This window comes from Sceloporus occidentalis, unplaced genomic scaffold, assembly GCF_023333645.1.
Source record: "Sceloporus occidentalis isolate IW3139 unplaced genomic scaffold, rSceOcc1.0.p SCAF_3, whole genome shotgun sequence".
Taxonomy (NCBI): Eukaryota; Metazoa; Chordata; class Lepidosauria; order Squamata; family Phrynosomatidae; genus Sceloporus; species Sceloporus occidentalis.
The window spans coordinates 54,898,025-54,917,042 of record NW_028316983.1 but is presented as its reverse complement, the minus strand read 5'-3'; the positions used below and the strand labels follow the sequence as shown (position 1 = coordinate 54,917,042).

The 19,018-nt window shown below is 43.4% G+C and overlaps 1 protein-coding gene across 3 annotated transcripts in view; it reads left to right on the top strand.

The window, feature by feature from the left end:
• The first annotated feature begins 3,114 nt into the window (after positions 1-3,114).
• The window catches only part of LOC149315941 (complement component receptor 1-like protein), a 58,645-nt gene continuing 42,741 nt past the window's right edge, over positions 3,115-19,018 (top strand). For 2 of the 3 annotated variants that reach the window (XM_089514449.1, XM_089514448.1), the window contains exons 1-6: positions 3,115-3,472; positions 5,556-5,744; positions 6,200-6,388; positions 7,252-7,351; positions 8,845-8,930; positions 9,722-9,916. In XM_089514449.1, coding sequence (XP_089370575.1) covers positions 3,355-3,472; positions 5,556-5,744; positions 6,200-6,388; positions 7,252-7,351; positions 8,845-8,930; positions 9,722-9,916 — 877 coding nt within the window. In that variant the 5' untranslated portion in view covers positions 3,115-3,354. Of the gene's footprint in view, positions 3,473-5,189; positions 5,252-5,555; positions 5,745-6,199; positions 6,389-7,251; positions 7,352-8,844; positions 8,931-9,721; positions 9,917-19,018 lie in introns of those variants that run through there. The other variant, XM_089514450.1, reaches the window with a different exon arrangement.

Below are 19,018 nucleotides of genomic sequence, written 5' to 3'. Positions count from 1 at the left end.
GCAGGATTACAACATTCTGCTGTATGTGCCATTGCAGAGGAGGTGGCCACACACAGGGCTGTTTCATTTTGTTTTGTTCTTTAGTTGCCATAGCTTTTTTTGTGGTTGTTACACTACTTGTTTCAAGTGCATACTTGACACTTGAAAAACCGTCTGCTTGGAAATGAACTTGAGATGCCTTTGTAAGAACTTCCAGTAAGCCCTTGAGCTCAGTGCTGCCCTTATTTTACTGTCCTGCTTTTAGTTTTGCTATTTCCCACTAATGCACCCACATTACCATGACTGAAACTCAGGCCCACAAAGGGTCTTTTAGTGGAGTGTCCAGAAGAATCACATACTGCCGAGTAATCGCTTCTGAACCTGAAAAATCTGTATTCCCAGGAGCCTTTTCTGACTCCACAGATAATTCTCCCCAGGCTCTGTGGGACTTTAACCAGTGTGATGTGATGGTGAGAATGTTGGATGGAAGCTAAGAAGACACGGGTGCAAATCTCCACTCAGCCACAATGAAGCTCACTTGGGGGAACTTGGGTCAGTCAGTCTCTTTTTCTCTCTATAACTCAGTGGCATCACTAGGGCATCTATGTGGAGGGTGTGAAGCACACCAGTTGATACCCTAAGAGTGGATGACACCACTGCCCCTCAAGTATCTGCATTTTGGCAGAAATGGGCCATAGCATTTACCTGTTTCCATTTAAAATGATGTAAGAGATGGTGTGAGTGGGGTGAGACTCTGTGAGAGGAGAAAGGAAAGGCTCCATTTTAAAAAAAAGTTTGAAATTTCAAAAATTTTGATTTTCTTTAAAACATCACCTCTTACCACATTTTCAGTTTAACCACATGAAGCTATGCATATGGAAATACGATTTATGAGTAACATTAGTACAAAAAAATGACGAAAGATTCTGTATGGTGTGGTTTGGGAAGAAGTCAGTGGCAGGGGTGGCGGCCCCATGAGTTACCACACCGGGTCACACCAACCTTAGTGACACCACTGTCCTAACCTTCCTCATTGTGCTGTCAGAAATGTAGACTGGAATGGAGTGGGACACACTATGAGCTCCTTAGGGACGTGGCAGAATCATAGAATGAGAAATGCAGTAACAAACAGAAAATTAAATTTGTGAGATTCCCTTCCTATTCTACCCTGAACTACCAACTATTATTCTGGTTTTCCCTTTCATCTACCAGTCTCCAGGAATCCCAGAAGGTGTTTTTAAGGTGGGATTGGGATTCATCACTGGTAGGAAGGGTATGGGTTTGACCTACTTGTAGCAGGAGACCAAGGGGGCATTCACATTAATTTTTTGTCCTGAGGAGATGCGGATCATCGCACTGATGCATATTGGGTTTGTTGTTCCCATTTTGTTTTGGCTTTGCGACTCTCTTTGAGTGACTGTAACCCCTTTGTTATTCACACAGGCCTTCATTTTGGGATAAAATGTGGCCACGTCCCTTCCTTTGAATGATACAAAGCAATCCAAATCAATTTGAAAGCTTTTTCACACTCCCAACAATGCAAATCGATGCGGGTCTTTCAGGAAAAGTCAGGGGGAGGAAACGGTTTTGAAGATCCTGGGTTAGGTGGGTTTTTAACCACCACTCCCCACCACCCACCACCCCAAAAAAGTGCATTGGGTGCATTTGGGACATGGGTGAACAAGGATTCAACCTAGATTCATCCCAGGTTATTTTTGTGGTGTGAATGGGGCCAAATTAGTTTTTTGTGGGTTTTTTCAGGCTATGTGGCTATGTTCTAGAAGAGTTTATTCCTGATGTTTTGCCAGCATCTGTGGCTGGCATCTTTCTCTGAAGATGCCAGCCACAGATGCTGGTGAAATGTCAGGAATAAACTCTTCTAGGACATAGCCACATAGCCCAAAAACCCACAAAAAACTATGGATGCTGGCCATCAAAGCCTTCAACTTCACATTGGGCCCAAATTACTTTCTCCAGCCATCCTCACATGTGACAGCTCTTACAAGTAGAATATGTATATAGACTTCCCCTCCCTCCCCATGTCTTCAGTGGAGCTTACTTTGAACTATGCATACCTAGAATAGATCGCAGGCAGTTTTGATTATTTATTCCTGGAAGGGCTCAACCACAATAGCTATTTTTTAGGGTTTGATCATTTACTACACTTTTGATTGACAGGAAATTCAACTAGAAGTCTCAGAGGTGAAATTCTGACAGGTCATTTCAGGGAGTGGGGAGACTCAGGGTGGTAAATTGGTTTGAGCATTGGACCAAGACATAGAGGGACCAGGGTTTGATTCTCCACTAGTCTATGGAAACCTGTCTGGTGTGGTGACTGTGGGCAAGTCACACTTTCTCAAACTCAAGACGAACCCTCCCTCCATGGCAACTGTCATCTTCTGGCCTGGGAGCGAGTGAAAAGGCTGGCCCATCTCCATCAGGGCTAGCCTCAAGAGGAAGAGTGTATTTTTATTTTTATGTATTTTATATTTATGTATTTTATTGCTGTAACCAGCCTGGATTCCTTGTGATTGGGTGGGCTATAAATAAATAATTATTTATTATTATTATTATTATTATTATTATTATCATTATCATTATTATTAACAGCCAACAAAGGCAATTGTAATGGCAAACTCCTTCTGAACAAATCTTGCCAAGTAAAACCCATGATAGTCTCTCTCTCTCTCTCTCTCTCTCTCTCTCTCTCTCTCTCTCTCTCTCTCTCTCTGTGTGTGTGTGTGTGTGTGTCTGTGCCTTCAAGTCACCTGCCGACTTATGGCATGAATTTCATTGGTTTTTTTTTTCCAAGGTAAGGAAGATTCAAAGGCGGTTTTGCAAATTCTTTCCTCTGAAACACTAGATAACTTACAGCAGCTGGTAATGCGTTGGCAGTCTCCCCTCCAAGTACCAAACAGGCCTGACCCTGATTAGCAAAGCTCTGGTGCCCCCCCCCCCCCAAAAAAAAAACCCCTACCCTTCTCAGAATTCAGTAGCATGGAGCCACAGTGGGATCAAAGCTGCAGTGTGGATGCAGGCTCAAGAGCAGAAAACTTTTCCACCTCTTTGTAGGATAAACAGAGCCTTTCTTGGGGCAGCAAGGGCTCTGCAGAATTGCAAGTTTGGTGTCTTTAAAAATAGAAGCCTCCAGGCTTGCAGGGAGTGATAAACCTCAGGAAATGGAGAAAGAGAAAGGAGGGAAGAGAAAGTGCTCAGTGGTGGGGAGGGCAGAGGAAGTGTTCTAGTAATCAGGCACATTTCACTTTCTCAGATCTTAGTAAATATCAAAGTGCCCAGGGCCACCCACAGCTTAGATCCTGCCTTCCTGCTCCTATCCCCCCTGGGAGCCCACTCTTCCTACCCTGGCATGTTTGGATGACTTCTGCCGAGACACCAGGGCTGGAAAGGGACCCAGCTACCATGTGGTCCCCTTTAGTCTCCTACGGGGAACTGATGCTTTTGCTGCTTTTGGTACTTCTTTCTGGAATTCGAGGTAGGTACCAAGAAAAGAGTGTGGCTGCACCTGCATTGCAGGAACAATCCACTTTGATACCACTTTAAACTGCCAGGCTATGGAGTTCTGGAGAATGTTTGCTGTGGCACCAGAGCTCTCTGACAGAGAAGGCGAAATGTCTCACAAAACTAGTTTCCACAATTTCCTAGCATTGAGCCATGGCAGTTAAAGTGGTGCCAAACTGGGTTGTTTCTGCAGTGCAGATGCAGCCAAAGAAGCTGTTGAACCTGCAAGATGGGCCAACTATGAGCCCCAACCAGCTCCATCTTACCTTCCTCCAGTATTTGTTGTTGTGTGCCTCTAAGTCATTAAAAAAAAGTTACAGCAACCCAATAATTGGGTTTTCTTGCTTCAGAGGGGAGTTTGGCATGGCCATCCTCTGAGGTTAAGAGAGTGTGACTTGCCCAGGGTCACCCAGTGGGTTTTTATGGTCGAGTGGGGAATTGAACTCTGATCTCCAGAATCCTAGTACAAAGCTCAAACCACTATACTGCACTGTCTCTCTCCTACAAAATATTACCAGATAAGACTGTGATACTCTTCTGGAGTCCTTTATAATGAGCAATAATAACAGCATCTTTACAGAAGTCAAAGACATTGCTGTTAGTCTGGAAAATCAGTATGCAAATGGCTCATGTAGCTTCTTTGAGACTTAACTGAAAGAAAGAAGCTGGGAGTATGAGCTTTCTTAGACTTGACCCTACTTCCTGAGATGCATGCTCCGCAGTTTCCCAGTAGCATGCCTCCTTATAGAATGCTGCTTGATTATTTCCCAGCATGTGCAATATTGGGGCCAAGCTTAATTCACTCCAGTGACAGTGCTAGGAAGATAATGCCTGGAAGCCTAACAAAAAGATAAGCCACTGTTTGGATAAGCCATGGAAGCATGTGGAGTGGGGAGGATAAGCAACTGAGACAGCATTCTGTTAGATACAAATGTTTGCCACTACAAGTAGGCATAGCTATGGCCTCTTATGCATCTGGACAGCTGACAACACTACGTTTGTGATGAGCACCATGGTTCTTGGGTTCATTTAGTGATACAATCAATTATTGTATCCATTGGTGTAATGCCACTCACATAGCTGCCTAAGACAAGAGACAAGATTGGGGGCCCCTCTCGTTTAATTTTTTAAAAGTGGGATGAACTGGTAGGTAGATTGTACTTACACCACATCCTCTATCAGATAGTACTTTGGATTTAACGTGTCCCAAACTCCAAAGGTGCACAGTACTTAACATTTGTATCAAAAGAACTGTAGGCATGGCTTAGCAACATGCATAGCCCTGAACATGGGAAAGAGTTTAGTGAGAAAATTTCAGTCAAATGTCCAGATGTAAAAAGAAGGGTTTTTTTTAGTAGAGAGGAGACAACAATCACACAGACTCTGACTTTCAAATCAGACTAACTGGTCACTCTTAGAGGATCTTGCAACACATTTGAGACTAATTGCGTGGAAGAAGTTGTAGCATAGCTTTCATAAATAGACTTGCTCATGGCCGGCATCCATAGTTTTTTTTGTGGGTTTTTCAGGCAATGTGGCCATGTTCTAGAAGAGTTTTTTCGTGACCCTTCACCAGCATCTGTGGCTGGCATCTTCACCAATTGAATGCATCTACTGTATTTGGGACTAATCAACAGGATTCCACCCTCTATTTCAGCTCATTTTTCCTTTACATATTATAAAGGACTCCAGAAGAGTATCACAGGAACTGTCAGAAAGTTGTCAGCTTGGATGAGATACTGATTATTAAGAGGTTTGTTCACTTGAAATGTTTTATAAATAATGACCAATGCTTGTAATATCCAACTAACATGTATATGGAATTGTGCCTGAATTCTATATTCATTGCATATATAGAGAGAAATCTTGTAGCATCTTTGAAACTAACTGAAAGAACGAAATTGGCAGCATGAGCTTTTGTAGACTTCAGTCTACTTCCTCAGATGCATTATATTTATGATTATGCTTTCTGTTGATGCACAGTGTAAATCTATAAAATATTTGGAAAACAAATCAGCTGTGCAGTAATTAATGTCAATATTCTTTACTCATTTTAGGTGATTGTGGACCACCACCAAAACTGAACAATGCCATTCCTTATAACAAACTTCATGGAGAAAGCTTCCTCCCCATGCAGTCAGTAAACTACAAATGTCTGGATGGTTTTTATAACATCTATGGGAAACTGGATGTTGTAACATGTCTTCCAGATTCACAATGGAGCCCCATAGAGGAGTTTTGCGAACGTAAGCCTGCCTACTCTTCACAGGACAGGTTTTAAAGGGTTTTTGCGGATATGACATCTTTTTTTTCCAAAGTAGTGCTTATGTTGTAAGTTGTAAGGAAATTATAAGGGAGCATGGAGTGGGTGATGTAAAGGGGGATGGAGAGGTATTCTGAGCATGCTGGCTTTGAGCTATGCATATATTTGTACCATCCTAAGATCATTCGCTCTTTGGAAGTGCTGTTCTGAACAGGAGTACATACTTTCTTTTGACAACTTTGGGAGGCTGGAGTGGAAGATTTTGTGACAGACAGGGCCTTTAGGTTAGGTGTCTCACAATGGTTTACAGAAAAAATGAAGTCTTTCTTCTACAGTCCTTATTAGCATATCCTTTCAGGTCTTTTGTTTCCTTTTGTTGCCAGATTACCTAATGATCTGAGGACTGTAATGATGCTATTGTTGTTGGTTTATTGCCAGGCACCTGTGTGAAGCCAGCAAGGGCCAGATTTGCTAGAATAAAGTCTGAAGATATCATGCCCTTCTATCCTGCAGAGACCAAAGTGAGCTTTACATGTCGTCCAGGTTATAACACCATCCCTGGAATAAATTCTGTTATTACATGTCTTAAGAATTATACTTGGACAGCGCTCCCAGTTTTTTGTGAAGGTCAGTATTTTATTATCTCAGTTAACTTCAAGACTACCATAATTATGCAACTGCTGTTTTCACATATAAGGTACTTATAAGGGTATGGGACTGAGTAACGTAAGAATACACTCATCCCTCCATATTTGATATTTGTGGATTTTATTATTCACATACTCGATTAATATGTTCTTTCTAGGAATATCTAGGTCCTCCAGTGCAACTCTATGGTCAACTTTAAAAGTTGCACTGAAGGACCTAGAGGTTCCTAAAGCGGAGACTCTGCTAGGCCTTTGCAGCCCCTCCATCACAGTTCTATGGTCAGTGACTGTCGGATGTTGACCACTGAGTTGCACTGGAGGACCTAGAGATTCCTACTAGAGAGGTGTCTTCTCAGGTAAAAACATGGTGTTTTTGTTATTTGCAGTTTTTCCATATTCACGGGGGTCTCGCGCCCCTAACCCTAGCGAATATGGAGGGACAAGTGTATAAGGGACTACTACACCAACATGAAACATGTTTTTCATTTACTTTAATTTGAGAGGCACATTCTGTTTAATTTGTATCTCTTATGCTGGATTTTGTCATATGCTGATCTTTTGATTATAGGTTGGAAAATATACTCCAATGGCATCGATATAAGTGGATTAAATGGCACTGTTCTGCTTGAAGAGATCTCTATTCTTTTCTGTTTTAGGACAACTTGGATACAGAACTGGTTTCTGAGAAAGGAGAAGATCAGAAGCTTTCGTTGCAGCCTTTTGAACTCAGGCCAAGATATTAAATACATGACTTGTTTGTCCATTAATGTGAGATCCAAATAATGCTATTAACATATGTTTGCTCATATCCTTATGCTTATTTTCAATTTTGTTTTCTGCTAGGAAAACCATGTGGTGATCCAGGCAAACCAGAAAATGGTGACACTGTTATTCTAACTAACCTCCTGTATTTAGCAAAAGTAGATTTCATCTGTAAGGAAGGGTGCGTATCGACCTACCTACATTAAAAAAGTAATTCCAATGCATAATTAGATCCCGACTAAGTCATCTTTGGAGCAGACCCGTTAAAGAACATGAACTGGATGGGGAACAGGAAAAAATGTCTAGTGACTTTTTTAAAATGCAAATTATAGGTAAAAGTTTTAAAACAATGTCACTGAGCCCTGTTTAAAACAGCAACTTCAGAAAAGATTGGCATAGTTTCTTGTGTTCATGAGAAACAAGAAAATCCAACCCAATAAGTTATTTATTGCTGTTAATGTTATAGTTCCCTCCACAGATATTAAACATAAAAATGTGGTTAGGGTTCTCTGGCTTGTGAGAACATTTTCAAGAGAAACCCCATATTTTACTTGCAAGAGAATGAGTGCATGAAAACATGTGATGGAAAAAGAGTTTAAAAGGGGCAATGATCCATTTCTGAAAGGTTCTTTTGTAAAGGACAAAGGTTATGTAAAAAAAGGAACATATGTTCTCATGTATTCTTTTCCCACTCAATAAATATGCAGAAACTGCAGCAAAACCAAAAGGATGCATGGCAAACTTCTAATCATGTTTCATCTGCTGCCTTGTAAACAGTTCACAAAGAGAGAACAGGAAAGATTAGCAAGAACTAACCACAAGCGCAGACTCTGTTATTCATCACGAGGGGAAAGTAATGCTTTCCACTACCCACTTTTTAAAAGAATTATTTGAACATTCACAAGAACTTTGATTCTAATCCAGTCTACAAAAGTTTCTCACTCATCCCACTAGTAAATTTGAGAGAAGAATTCCTGTCAGTTTGTCATTTCTTACTATGTCTGTAAAACTATATTTTTTGGCTCCATCTAGACTGCAAAATTAATGCAGTTAGGCACTGCTTTAAATGCCATGGCTCAATGCTATGGAATTCTGGGATTTGTAGATTTGTGAGATATTTAGCCTTCTCTGTCCAAGAGCTCTGGATACACAACAAACTACAAATCCCAGGATTCCATAGGATGGAGCCATGACAATTAAAGCAATGTCAATCTTCATTAATTCTGCAGGTTGACAGCTTTCTTTGTCTCTCTGTGTGTGTAAGAGAAAGAGAGAGAGAAAATTAAGTTTATTGAAGAGGTTAGCTATAACAGTGGGGATACTTTTGTGCATTCCACTTGGCTCACATATCCAGAGCATTTTGAGTCCCAACCTAGCTAGCTTTCACAGCACCGGTTTACTGTGACTGGCTTCCCAGGTGTATCAGAAGAACACCCATTCCTAATTTAAATAAATGTAAAACATCTGGGAAAAGCCCCTTGTAATCACTGTGAGGAATCAGGGTGCACCCCCTGCCCCCCCAGAATGTAAGCCTGCTTGAGATGCAAATATTATGAACGTATCAGCATTTAAGTCTTTTCATACAGAAACAGATTTTTAAAATATGGAGGCTCTTAACTGATCTATGGGGAAATGAGATAAGAATGTGTCCCCTGCTGTTTTTCTTTTTCTTAGGTACCAGTTAAAAGGACCATCCTCTGCCCAGTGTCTCCTGCAAGGAGATGGAGTTCAGTGGAAACCAGATCCTCCAGAATGTCAACGTAAGAGTCTTCAAGCACTTCATAGCTTATCATGGCTCTAGATTGGATGTAACTGTAGCAGCAGAAAGGTGTTTATCACATGGAGGTTTTTGCAGCTCAGATCCGGGGTGATTCCTGGTTCAGCTATGCAAATTCACGTTATAACGTAGTTTCTTGAATGGCACGATGAGCTCTGAAGTCTACAAAAGAAACCCAAATTATAGCTGTACCAGTTTCAAGCTTTCAGAAACTGGGTGATAGTTAGCATGGAGAGTAACTGTTGGGTGAACTCCTTCCATATGGTCCTGGGCTTTCCCAGCATCACTGGTACAACAAGAAGAGATGTCATTGCTGACTCACATCAAGCGGCAAGTAGATCAGATGTTCTGTAGTTGCCATACAAACATTCTTGCTGACTTTACATCTTTTAAAACTTTTCTTCCTTCTCATCATTTTGCGCTCCTGATATCCTTACTCTTTCATTGTTTCATTATGATTAAATCTCAGACTCCTGCTTTGCCCTTTCTTTTGAGCTGAACCCCTAAGATTGGAATCTCACTGACATTGAGAGGAAGCTATATTTCTGTATTTATGTTACTAAACTGAAGCATTCAGAACAGAGTTATGGTTCTTCAAAAGTTTATATGGCATGGAAAGAAGCTTATTTATACTGAGAAATGAGAAAGGAAGTGATTTTCCCATGCAGTATAGCACAACCTATTAAACTTTCTCCATAAAATGACGTCATTGTATATCTGTTCTAGTTAAAGGTTTAAACAGAATTTCATTCACACTTTTCCTTTTTGTTTCAGGGATAACTTGTTTTCCTCCTCCTAATGTCACTAATGCATCACACAATGGAAGTAGTACTGGAAATTTTGGATATAATTCAACGGTAACCTACCAATGTGATTATGGCTTTTCACTTATTGGAGAGGCTTCTGTTCGGTGTACTACTGAAGACAACACAAATGGAGTGTGGAGAGGATCTCCTCCTGAATGCAAAGGTAAAAAGGTGGTTTTGTTGATCAAGAGAAGATTAATCACCTGAAAGATGTCTCATGAGTGCAAAGGTTTATTTATATAAATATGATTTTGTTTTACAGTATTGTCCACTGTAAGATTACGGAGCAGAAAGGTCTAATTTCATTTCCCTGTCCCAAATAAAGTATACCCATTGAACCACTCACTGCAATTCCCATTGATTCAATGGGTGTACTTTAGTTGGGATTAGTAGTTGAATTTAAAGGTCTATTCTAGATCGTCCAACCAAATCAGGGTAGAATCCTGTGATGCAGGAGAGGATGTAACTGTTTTGAAAATTATTCCTGATGTTTCGCCTGCATCTATGGCTGGCATCTTCAGAGAAAGATGCAGCCACAGATGCAGGCGAAACATCAGCAATAAACTCTTCTAGAACATGGCCACATAGCCCAAAAAACCCACAAAACACTATGGATGCCAGCCATGAAAGCCTTCGACCTCACATTTTGAAAAAATTATTAAATAAGTAAAACTGAAACCTGTCAGCAGAAGTGGGGTGTAATAAAAGTATCACTACAGATGGCTAACAAAACACCAGAACAGTTGGAAGACACTGAACAAAGGCATATATGCAACATTACACTGTCTCGTGTCACTCCAAAAAATGTACCCTTCAAAGCTGCCTCACTCCTCTGAAAGATGACAATAGCTGCAATGCCTAAAAGTGTCTTTAGTGACAAGACAAATGTTTTAAAACCGTATTTGCTTATCTTGTCTTGACTTGCCTTGCTCAGAAAGGAAATAACAACTCCTTTCGGTATGATTACCAAGAATGTACTAGTCATGTGTACAACTCTGGAGAGCCATATAATATTTTATACCGAGAGCCAGAGTGGTGTAGTGGTTAGAGTACAGGAGGTGTTCAGATCCCCACTCTGCCATGGAAAGATACTGGGTGTCCTTGGGCAAGTCACACTCTCTCAGCCTCAGAGGAAGGCAAAGGCAAACCCCCTCTGAACAAATCTTGCCCAGTCAACCCTGCAATAGGGTTGCCTTAGGGTGGCCATAAGTCAGAAACAACTTGAAGGCATACAGCAACAAGTCTATTGACTTTTATTCAGAAAGTACCACTGCATTCACTTGAGTTTACCTGCTCATAACTATTGTTTTTTGAGGGTTTTGGGGCTATGTGGCCATGGTCTAGAAGAGTTTATTCTAGCTGGTGAAACGTCAGGAATAAACTCTTCTAGAACATGGCCACGTAGCCCGAAAAACCCACAAAAAACTATGGATGCCGGCCATGAAAGCCTTCGACTTCACAACGTTCGTAACTGTTGAGCGATATAATATATATTGTACACTGCAATCCAAAAGACACACTGTAAAAGCACAGTTTCCTGGAGAAAATGTGAAATTCAAGACTCCAGTGCTAAAGTAATCACTTTCTGGTCTTCTGGTGTACTTTAAATGGCAACAGCCTTGTACTTGCTGTTCATTGTTCATTGAAGCAATAAATAAACATACATGGGGGGGGGGGGGGGAACATTCTGTGTTTGGTTTTCCTGCCACTGTAACAGCAAATACCAACTGCTCCCACCCCAGTGATTCCGAGATTTAACTACTGAGATTAGGAATTGCCCACATTAAACAAGGGAAGCCTTTATCAAAAGGCTAAAGAGGTGGGCACTTTGTTTAGAATTTATATATGATCATGTTGTTGCTGTTGTGTGCCTTACGGCGACCCTAACGTGGTTTTCTTGGCAGATTTTGTTCAGAGGATTTTTGCCTTTGCTTTCCTCTGAGGCTGAGAGAGTGTGACTTTCCAGTGCTCTAACCATTACACCAGCCTGGCTCTCAGTATAAAATATTACTCAAGGAAATTGCTAAAATACAGGTTGGAGTCTCTCATTCCACGTAGAACGCAGCGCAGTTCAGATTACTACAGTTTGTCCAGGCCCTCTTTGTGCATGAGTAGTTGCAACAGCCACCTTAAGTAGAAAGTGCCACAGAAGCCCCTGGGGCTTGTAGTGATAAAGGATTGTGAGCCTGACCCCTGCATAGACCTAACTGCTCTTTATACTGAATTATATTACAGTCTTATGTTTGGTATTTTGGAATAACTGGGTTCAATCGGTTTGTTTTTATGTACGTTGTAAGGATTTTATGTGGGGTCTAAGGTTTAAACCGCTTTGAGTCTCTGTGTTGGGAGAAAGGCGGGATATAAGAAAATAATAATAATAATAATAACCTAGAATTCCAAACTCTGAAATACTCCGAAATCCGAAAATGTCCACCTAAAGTAGCTGAGATAGTGGCACCTTTGCTTTCCGATGGTTCAATGTACACAAACCTTGTTTCACGCACAACATTATTTTAAAAAAAACTATGTATAATATTACCTTCAAGGTATGTTTATAAGGTGTAGATTTGAAACATAAAATGAATTTCACGTCGAGACTTGGGTCGTCCTCTTCTTAGTCCTGCTCAAAATGGCCGACATCGTGAAAATCCTCCTGGACAGAAAATTGAAATGGAGGACAGTTTGTAAATTTCCCTGCAATTATTTGTTCTTTTGGATTAATCCTTTCCAAAGGGAACCAGAGGCCGATAAAATAGGGCTTGCTCCTGGATGGAAGGCTGGAATGGAGGACATGCCCTGGAAAAGGAGGACCAAGCCTGACCACCCTGTTCTCAGCCACACTACAAAATGGAGGACATTTTGGAATCCCTGCTGGGCATAAAGTTAAAATGTAGGACATGTCATGGAAATAGGAGGACCGAGTCTGGTCATCCCCTGTTCTTAGTCATATTTGGGGAGATTCCTCCTGGAGAGAGAAGGCTGGAATGGAGGACATATCCAGGAAAATGAGGATGAAGCCTGGCTGCTCTCTTCTTAGCCACACTCAAAATGGAGGACGTTTGGGGATTCCTCCTGGAGAGAGAAGGCTGGAATGGAGGACATATCCAGGAAAATGAGGATGAAGCCTGGCTGCTCTCTTCTTAGCCACACTCAAAATGGAGGACGTTTGGGGATTCCTCCTGGGCAGGGGATAAAAATGTAGGCAAAGGAGGACACCCCCCCCCCCATTGGTCGCCCTGTTCCTAGTCACACTCCAAATGGGCGACGTCCTGGGATTCCTCCCGGACAGGGAAGGAATCAATGTAGGAGGCGTCCGGGAAAAGGAGGAGCAGGCCTACCCTGCCCTGGCAGCCAGATTCTCCGGCCAACGGTTCCTTTGCGCAGCTGGCGCTGGGGCCGAGCGTTCTGGGGAGAGAGGAGGGCCTCTCCTGGGCTCCATGGGGCGCCTGCCTCTCGCCTGGGGCTGCTACTGCTGCTGCTCTGGGCTCCTGATGGTGGCCCCCCTGTATCTCTCCCAGGAAGACGGGCCCCCCGAGGGTGGGTAAGGAGGGCCCTGGGCCCCTGGGTGGGACGGGGCCCCACTTGCCCCAATGGCCACCAGGCAGGCCCCTAGGAATGGAGGACGCCCTCCAAATTGGAAGCTGGGCCTAGGGGTCCATGCTCCTTAATGAGGCTCAACATGGAGGACCCTTTGGGAGAGAGAGAGAGAGAGAGAGAGAGAAGGCTGAAATGGAGGACAGTGGCTGGGAAAAGGAGGACCAAGTCTGGCTCACTCTGTTATTATCCCTGCTCAAAATGGAGGAGCCTTTGGGATATTCCTCCTGGAGAGAGAGAGAGAGAAGACTGAAATCGAGGACCATGTCCTGGAAAAGGAGGACCAAGCTTGGCTCTCCCTGTTCTTAGTCCTGCTCAAAATGGAGGACCCTTTGGGATATTCCTCCTGGAGAGAGAGAGAGAGAGAGAAGACTGAAATGGAGGACAGTGGCTGGGAAAAGGAGGACCAAGCTTGGCTCTCCCTGTTATTATCCCTGCTCCATAATGGAGGACATTGTGGGATTCCTGCAGGAGAGACAGAGAAGGCTGAAAGGGAGGACCAAGTCTGGCTCACTCTGTTTTTAGTCCTGCTCAAAATGGAGGACCCTTTGGGATATTCCTCCTGGAGAGAGAGAGAGAGAGAGAGAGAGAGAAGACTGAAATGGAGGACAGTGGCTGGGAAAAGGAGGACCAAGTCTGGCTCACTCTGTTATTATCCCTGCTCCACAATGGAGGACATTGTGGGATTCCTGCAGGAGAGAGAGAGAAGGCTGAAAGGGAGGACCATGTGCAGGAAAAGGAGGACAAAGTCTGGCTCACCCTGCTTAAAAAAAGGCAATGGTAGTCCCTTGACATGAATGTTTAGTTGGTTAGAAAGGGCAAAACAAAACAAACTGGCACTGCCCCTTCTCTCTTGCCAGCAGGTCCTCCTTTCTCCAGACTTAGTCCTCCATTTCAGCCTTCTCTCTCCAGGAGGACTATCCCAAAGGGTCCTCCATGCTGAGCCTCACTAAGCAGCATGGATTCATGGATTCAGCCTTCTCTCTCTAAATGCCCTGCATCTTGAGCATCGCTAAGAAGCGTGAATTTATATTTATATGAGTCAGTGTGTGTACAGCTTTTATTTTTGTCAGCTCAGTTTGGTCATCTTGGTTTCCAGGGAGGTTTCCAGCTTGATCTGCTCTAGGACCCATGTGTTTGTCCTTTTGGCTGTCCATGGGATCCTCAGCACTCTTCTCCAGCACCGCATCTCAAATGAATGGATTTTCTTCCTATCTTCTTTCCTAACTGTCCAGCTCTCAGATCCGTACATGGCAATAGGGAATGCAATGGCTTGTATGATTCTAACTTTGGTGCTTAGTTGTAAACCTTTGCATTTTAGGATCTTTTCCCTCCCCATTCTTAACCTTCTTCTGATTTCCTGACTGCAGCCTCTATTTCTATCAGTGTTTGATCCCAGATATGGGAATTCTTTTACGATTTCTATTTCTTCATTGTCTAGGTTGAACTTGTGAAGGTCCTCGGTGGTCATTGTTGTTTCTTTTTCTATTTTAGGGCCCCATTCCCACCCACCCATTTGCCCTGGATGGAACTGGACAGATCCAGTTGCCCCCCCCCCCCCAATCTCTCCGGAAACAAGTGCCCACTATCTTTTACTTTGATCGGGGTAATTTACCCCTCTGAAGTTCACATTTGTGGTACCGGTTTAAAATGAAGGCTCCTTTGCTCTCAATCAAATTCACTTCTGATTTCATCAAAGTCATGGGTTTCCACATGCCAGCCTCTAGCCTCCCCTTCGCTTGCAGCCTAATGCTACCTCTGAAGCCCTTGCCTCCCCCCCATGCATCCTCTTCCCATCACAATAATAATAATAGTAATAATAATAATTCCTCACCCCAAAATGCCATCTCTGCATCCTTTGCTTTCTGCCACCCCAGAATACACATATGTAGCAAAAACATTCTGTATCAGTTTGCCAAATTGAAACAGAAACTTCGCATTGTAGCATTCGCATATAAGAAATAATTTTTTTAAAAAGCCCCTTGCAAAGTGAGGTGCCATGCCGGGAGAAAGCAAATGAAAGGGAAATGTAGCACAAGCAGACACATTCTATCTATATGTATCAATAGAACTATTCACATAGTTTGTCAAAAATAAAAATACAAACAGAGAGAAAGAGAAAGCTGCCTGCGAGAGGGGAGGCATGTTCCGTTTCTTCCCTCCCTCTGACCTAATCCCTCCCCTGAACTTGATCCTTCCTACTGCTCCTCCTCCTCCTCCTCCTTCGCCCTAATTCTGCCCTTCATAGCACCCTTCCTCCTCCTCCTCCTCCTCCTTCACCCTGATTCTGCCCTTCATGGCACCCTTCCTCCTCCTCCTCCTCCTCCTTCACCCCGATGAAGGGGAGGCATGTTCTGCCCTCTGCCCTCCCTCTGACCTAAATCCCTCCCCTGAACTTGATTCTTCCTACTGCTCCTCTTCCTCCTCCTTCGCTCTAATTCTGCCCTTCATGGCACCCTTCCTCCTCCTCCTCCTCCTCCTCCTCCTCCACCCTGATTCTACCCTTCATGGCACCTTTCCGCCTCCTCCCTCCTCCTCCTCCTCCTTACCCCGATGAAGGGGAGGCATGTTCTGCCCTCTGCCCTCCCTCTGACCTAAATCCCTCCCCTGAACTTGATTCTTCCTACTGCTCCTCCTCCTCCTCCTCCTCCTTCGCTCTAATTCTGCCCTTCATGGCACCCTTCCTCCTCCTCCTCCTCCTGCTCCTCCTCCTCCTTCACCCTGATTCTGCCCTTCATGGCACCCTTCCTCCTCCTCCTCCTCCTCCTCCTCCTCCACCCTAATTCTACCCTTCATGGCACCCTTCCTCCTCCTCCTCCTCCTTCACCCCAATGAAGGGGAGGCATGTTCCGCCCTCTGCCCTCCCTCTGACCTAATCCCTCCCCTGAACTTGATCCTTCCTACTGCTCCTCCTCCTCCTCCTCCTTCGCTCTAATTCTGCCCTTCATGGCACCCTTCCTCCTCCTCTTCCTCCTTCACCCCGATGAAGGGGAGGCATGTTCCGCCCTCTGCCCTCCCTCTGACCTAATCCCTCCCCTGAACTTGATCCTTCCTACTGCTCCTCCTCCTCCTCCTCCTTCGCCCTAATTCTGCCCTTCATGGCACCCTTCCTCCTCCTCCTCCTCCTCCTCCTTCACCCTGATTCTGCCCTTCATGGCACCCTTCCTCCTCCTCCTCCTCCTCCTCCTCCTTCACCCTGATTCTGCCCTTCATGGCACCCTTCCTCCTCCTCCTCCTCCTCCTCCTCCTTCACCCCAATGAAGGGGAGGCATATTCCGCCCTCTGCCCTCCCTCTGACCTAAATCCCTCCCCTGAACTTGACCTGATCATGACCAGGGCCAAGTTCATATTTGCCGGACCCGGTTTTTCTGAAAAGATACAGGTAAAACTCCGCTTTCAAAAGACCCACACCAAGGGGCATTTGCCCGTGAATGGGTGTGAAAGCCTCGAATTCACTTGTGGAAGAATCGGGGCCAATTATGAACTTCCTGTGGTTAATCTGTTTCTGAACTGGGATAAAAGGTAGTTTGAATGGCCCCTAGGTTCCACAGTAGGCCTGCCTTTGCACTTTCTTCCTTGATCTTCCTTAGTAAGTGTTCCAGGCCTGTAAGGTTTTCCACTAGCACTATGGTGTCATCTGCATATCTTAGATCGTTGATATTCGTTCCTCCTATTTTCACTTCTCCTTCTTCTGTGTCCAAGCCTGCTTTTCGTATAATATGTTCTGCATACAAGTTGAACAGGTAGGATGAAACGATGCAGACTTGTCTGACTCCTTTGCCAGTTGTGAACCATTCTGTTTCTCCATGTTCTGTTCTGACAGTAGTCTCTTGTCCTGAGAACAGACCTTTTTGTATCGGCTCAGCCATTTTGGGTTGCCTACCTTACCAAGTGTGGCTATATCCTTTTGAGTTTCAATATCCAAGATTCTTTGTCACATGCTCTTTCTTGCTTGATCACTAAATACACAAGTTACAAGGAGACTGCAGCTCCTTATAAAGTTTGTTAGTTGCGTGGTCCCAGAAGACTGTGGATGTGATTATAACTGTTCTAAAAGTCACAATCTTGGGAGTCTATCTAGCTCCATTTCATTAATTTTGACTCTTCTCTGTCGTGTACCCCTGAGATCCAGACCACAGCCAAGGCTTGTAGATTCTTTTTATACAATATTGCCAAAATCCGACCATATCTCTCCGCCTCTACTGCCAAGATCCTTGTCCATGTCCTAGCGATCTCATGACTTGATTACTATAACGTCCTCCAGGCTGGGCTTCCTCTTTCTCACCTCCGCCCTTTAATTTCTGTCGAGCATTCAGCTGCACGCATTATCACATCCGCCCACTGCTCTGACCACATCTCTCCTGTGTTGGCATCCCTTCACTGGCTCCCCCTCCCTTTCCGCATTCAGTATAAGCTCCTGCTGTCAACGTTTCAAGCCCTCCATGGGCTGCCCCCCCTTATTTATCAGACCTTCTTTCTCCTCACCTTCCCACTCGGGCCCTCCGTTCTAGTAGTCAAGGTCTGCTGTCTCAGCCCAGGATTTCCTCTGCCCCATCTAGGATTCACCCCTTTTCACTTGCTGCCCCTCACTCCTGGAACCTTCTTCCCTCGCAAGCAAGGGCCATCACTTCTTTAACCAGCTTCAAAACGGAGTTGAAAACCATCCTGTTCAGAGAAGCGTTCCCAGACTTTGCGCGATTGTCATTTGCTATCTGATGTTCTTTTTGTTGCCTGTTTTATTGAACCATTTCCTGTAATGCTATGTGTTTTATTTGTATTATCCTATCATATCTTAGACTGTACGCCATAGGCAGGTTTACTCTTTTATATTTGTTGTTCTTATGTACAGCGCTGTGCAAATCTACAGTGCTATATAAATAATAATAATAATAATAATAATAATAATTTTTCACCAATAGTCACACACTCTGATTTTAGCTTGTGAAGAGATTGAATAGATTTCTAGTTCATCTCTAACTGTTGCTGAGGTCCTTTTATCTACGCCCAAGATACTTCTCAGATGTTGAGACTATGCTTGTTCTACTACTGAGATGGAATTTAAACCCCCAACTTCTGCTGTATATAAAAGCATAGATGTAACCTTGACTTTATATACGTTAATTATAGGGGTTAAGATGCCAGGATAACTGTGTGCTTTAAGTATAAGAGTCATACGTGCCTTTGCTTTGAGTGAACTCCTTTGATGATGATAGGACCAGAAAATTACTCCAAGATAAGAAAAGGTATCCACTTCTTCTCTTACCTCACCCTCTAATTGCCATCTGTGTCTCTGCTGTCTTTTTCCAAACACCACTATGTTTGACTTAGATTTATTGATGGTTAAAAAATTATCCTGGCAATAAGAGCTAAGTCTTCTTAAAAGTCTACGAATACCAACTTGTGAATATGATAACAATATCATATCATCAGCATAAAGCAAAATATTACAAGATGTATTTAAGACTTTGAGCATATGGAATGCAAGGTCCTTCAATTCACCTGGCAGGTCATTAATATTAAATAACAGTGGTGCTAATAAACACCCTTGTCTTACCCTTTTTGTGTATCAATCCTATTTGTCATAGCATCATTTATCCCAAGTCACACTCTCAGATATTTGCCTGTATATAAGGCTTTAATCAATACCAACAATCTTAATTCAATTTTATGG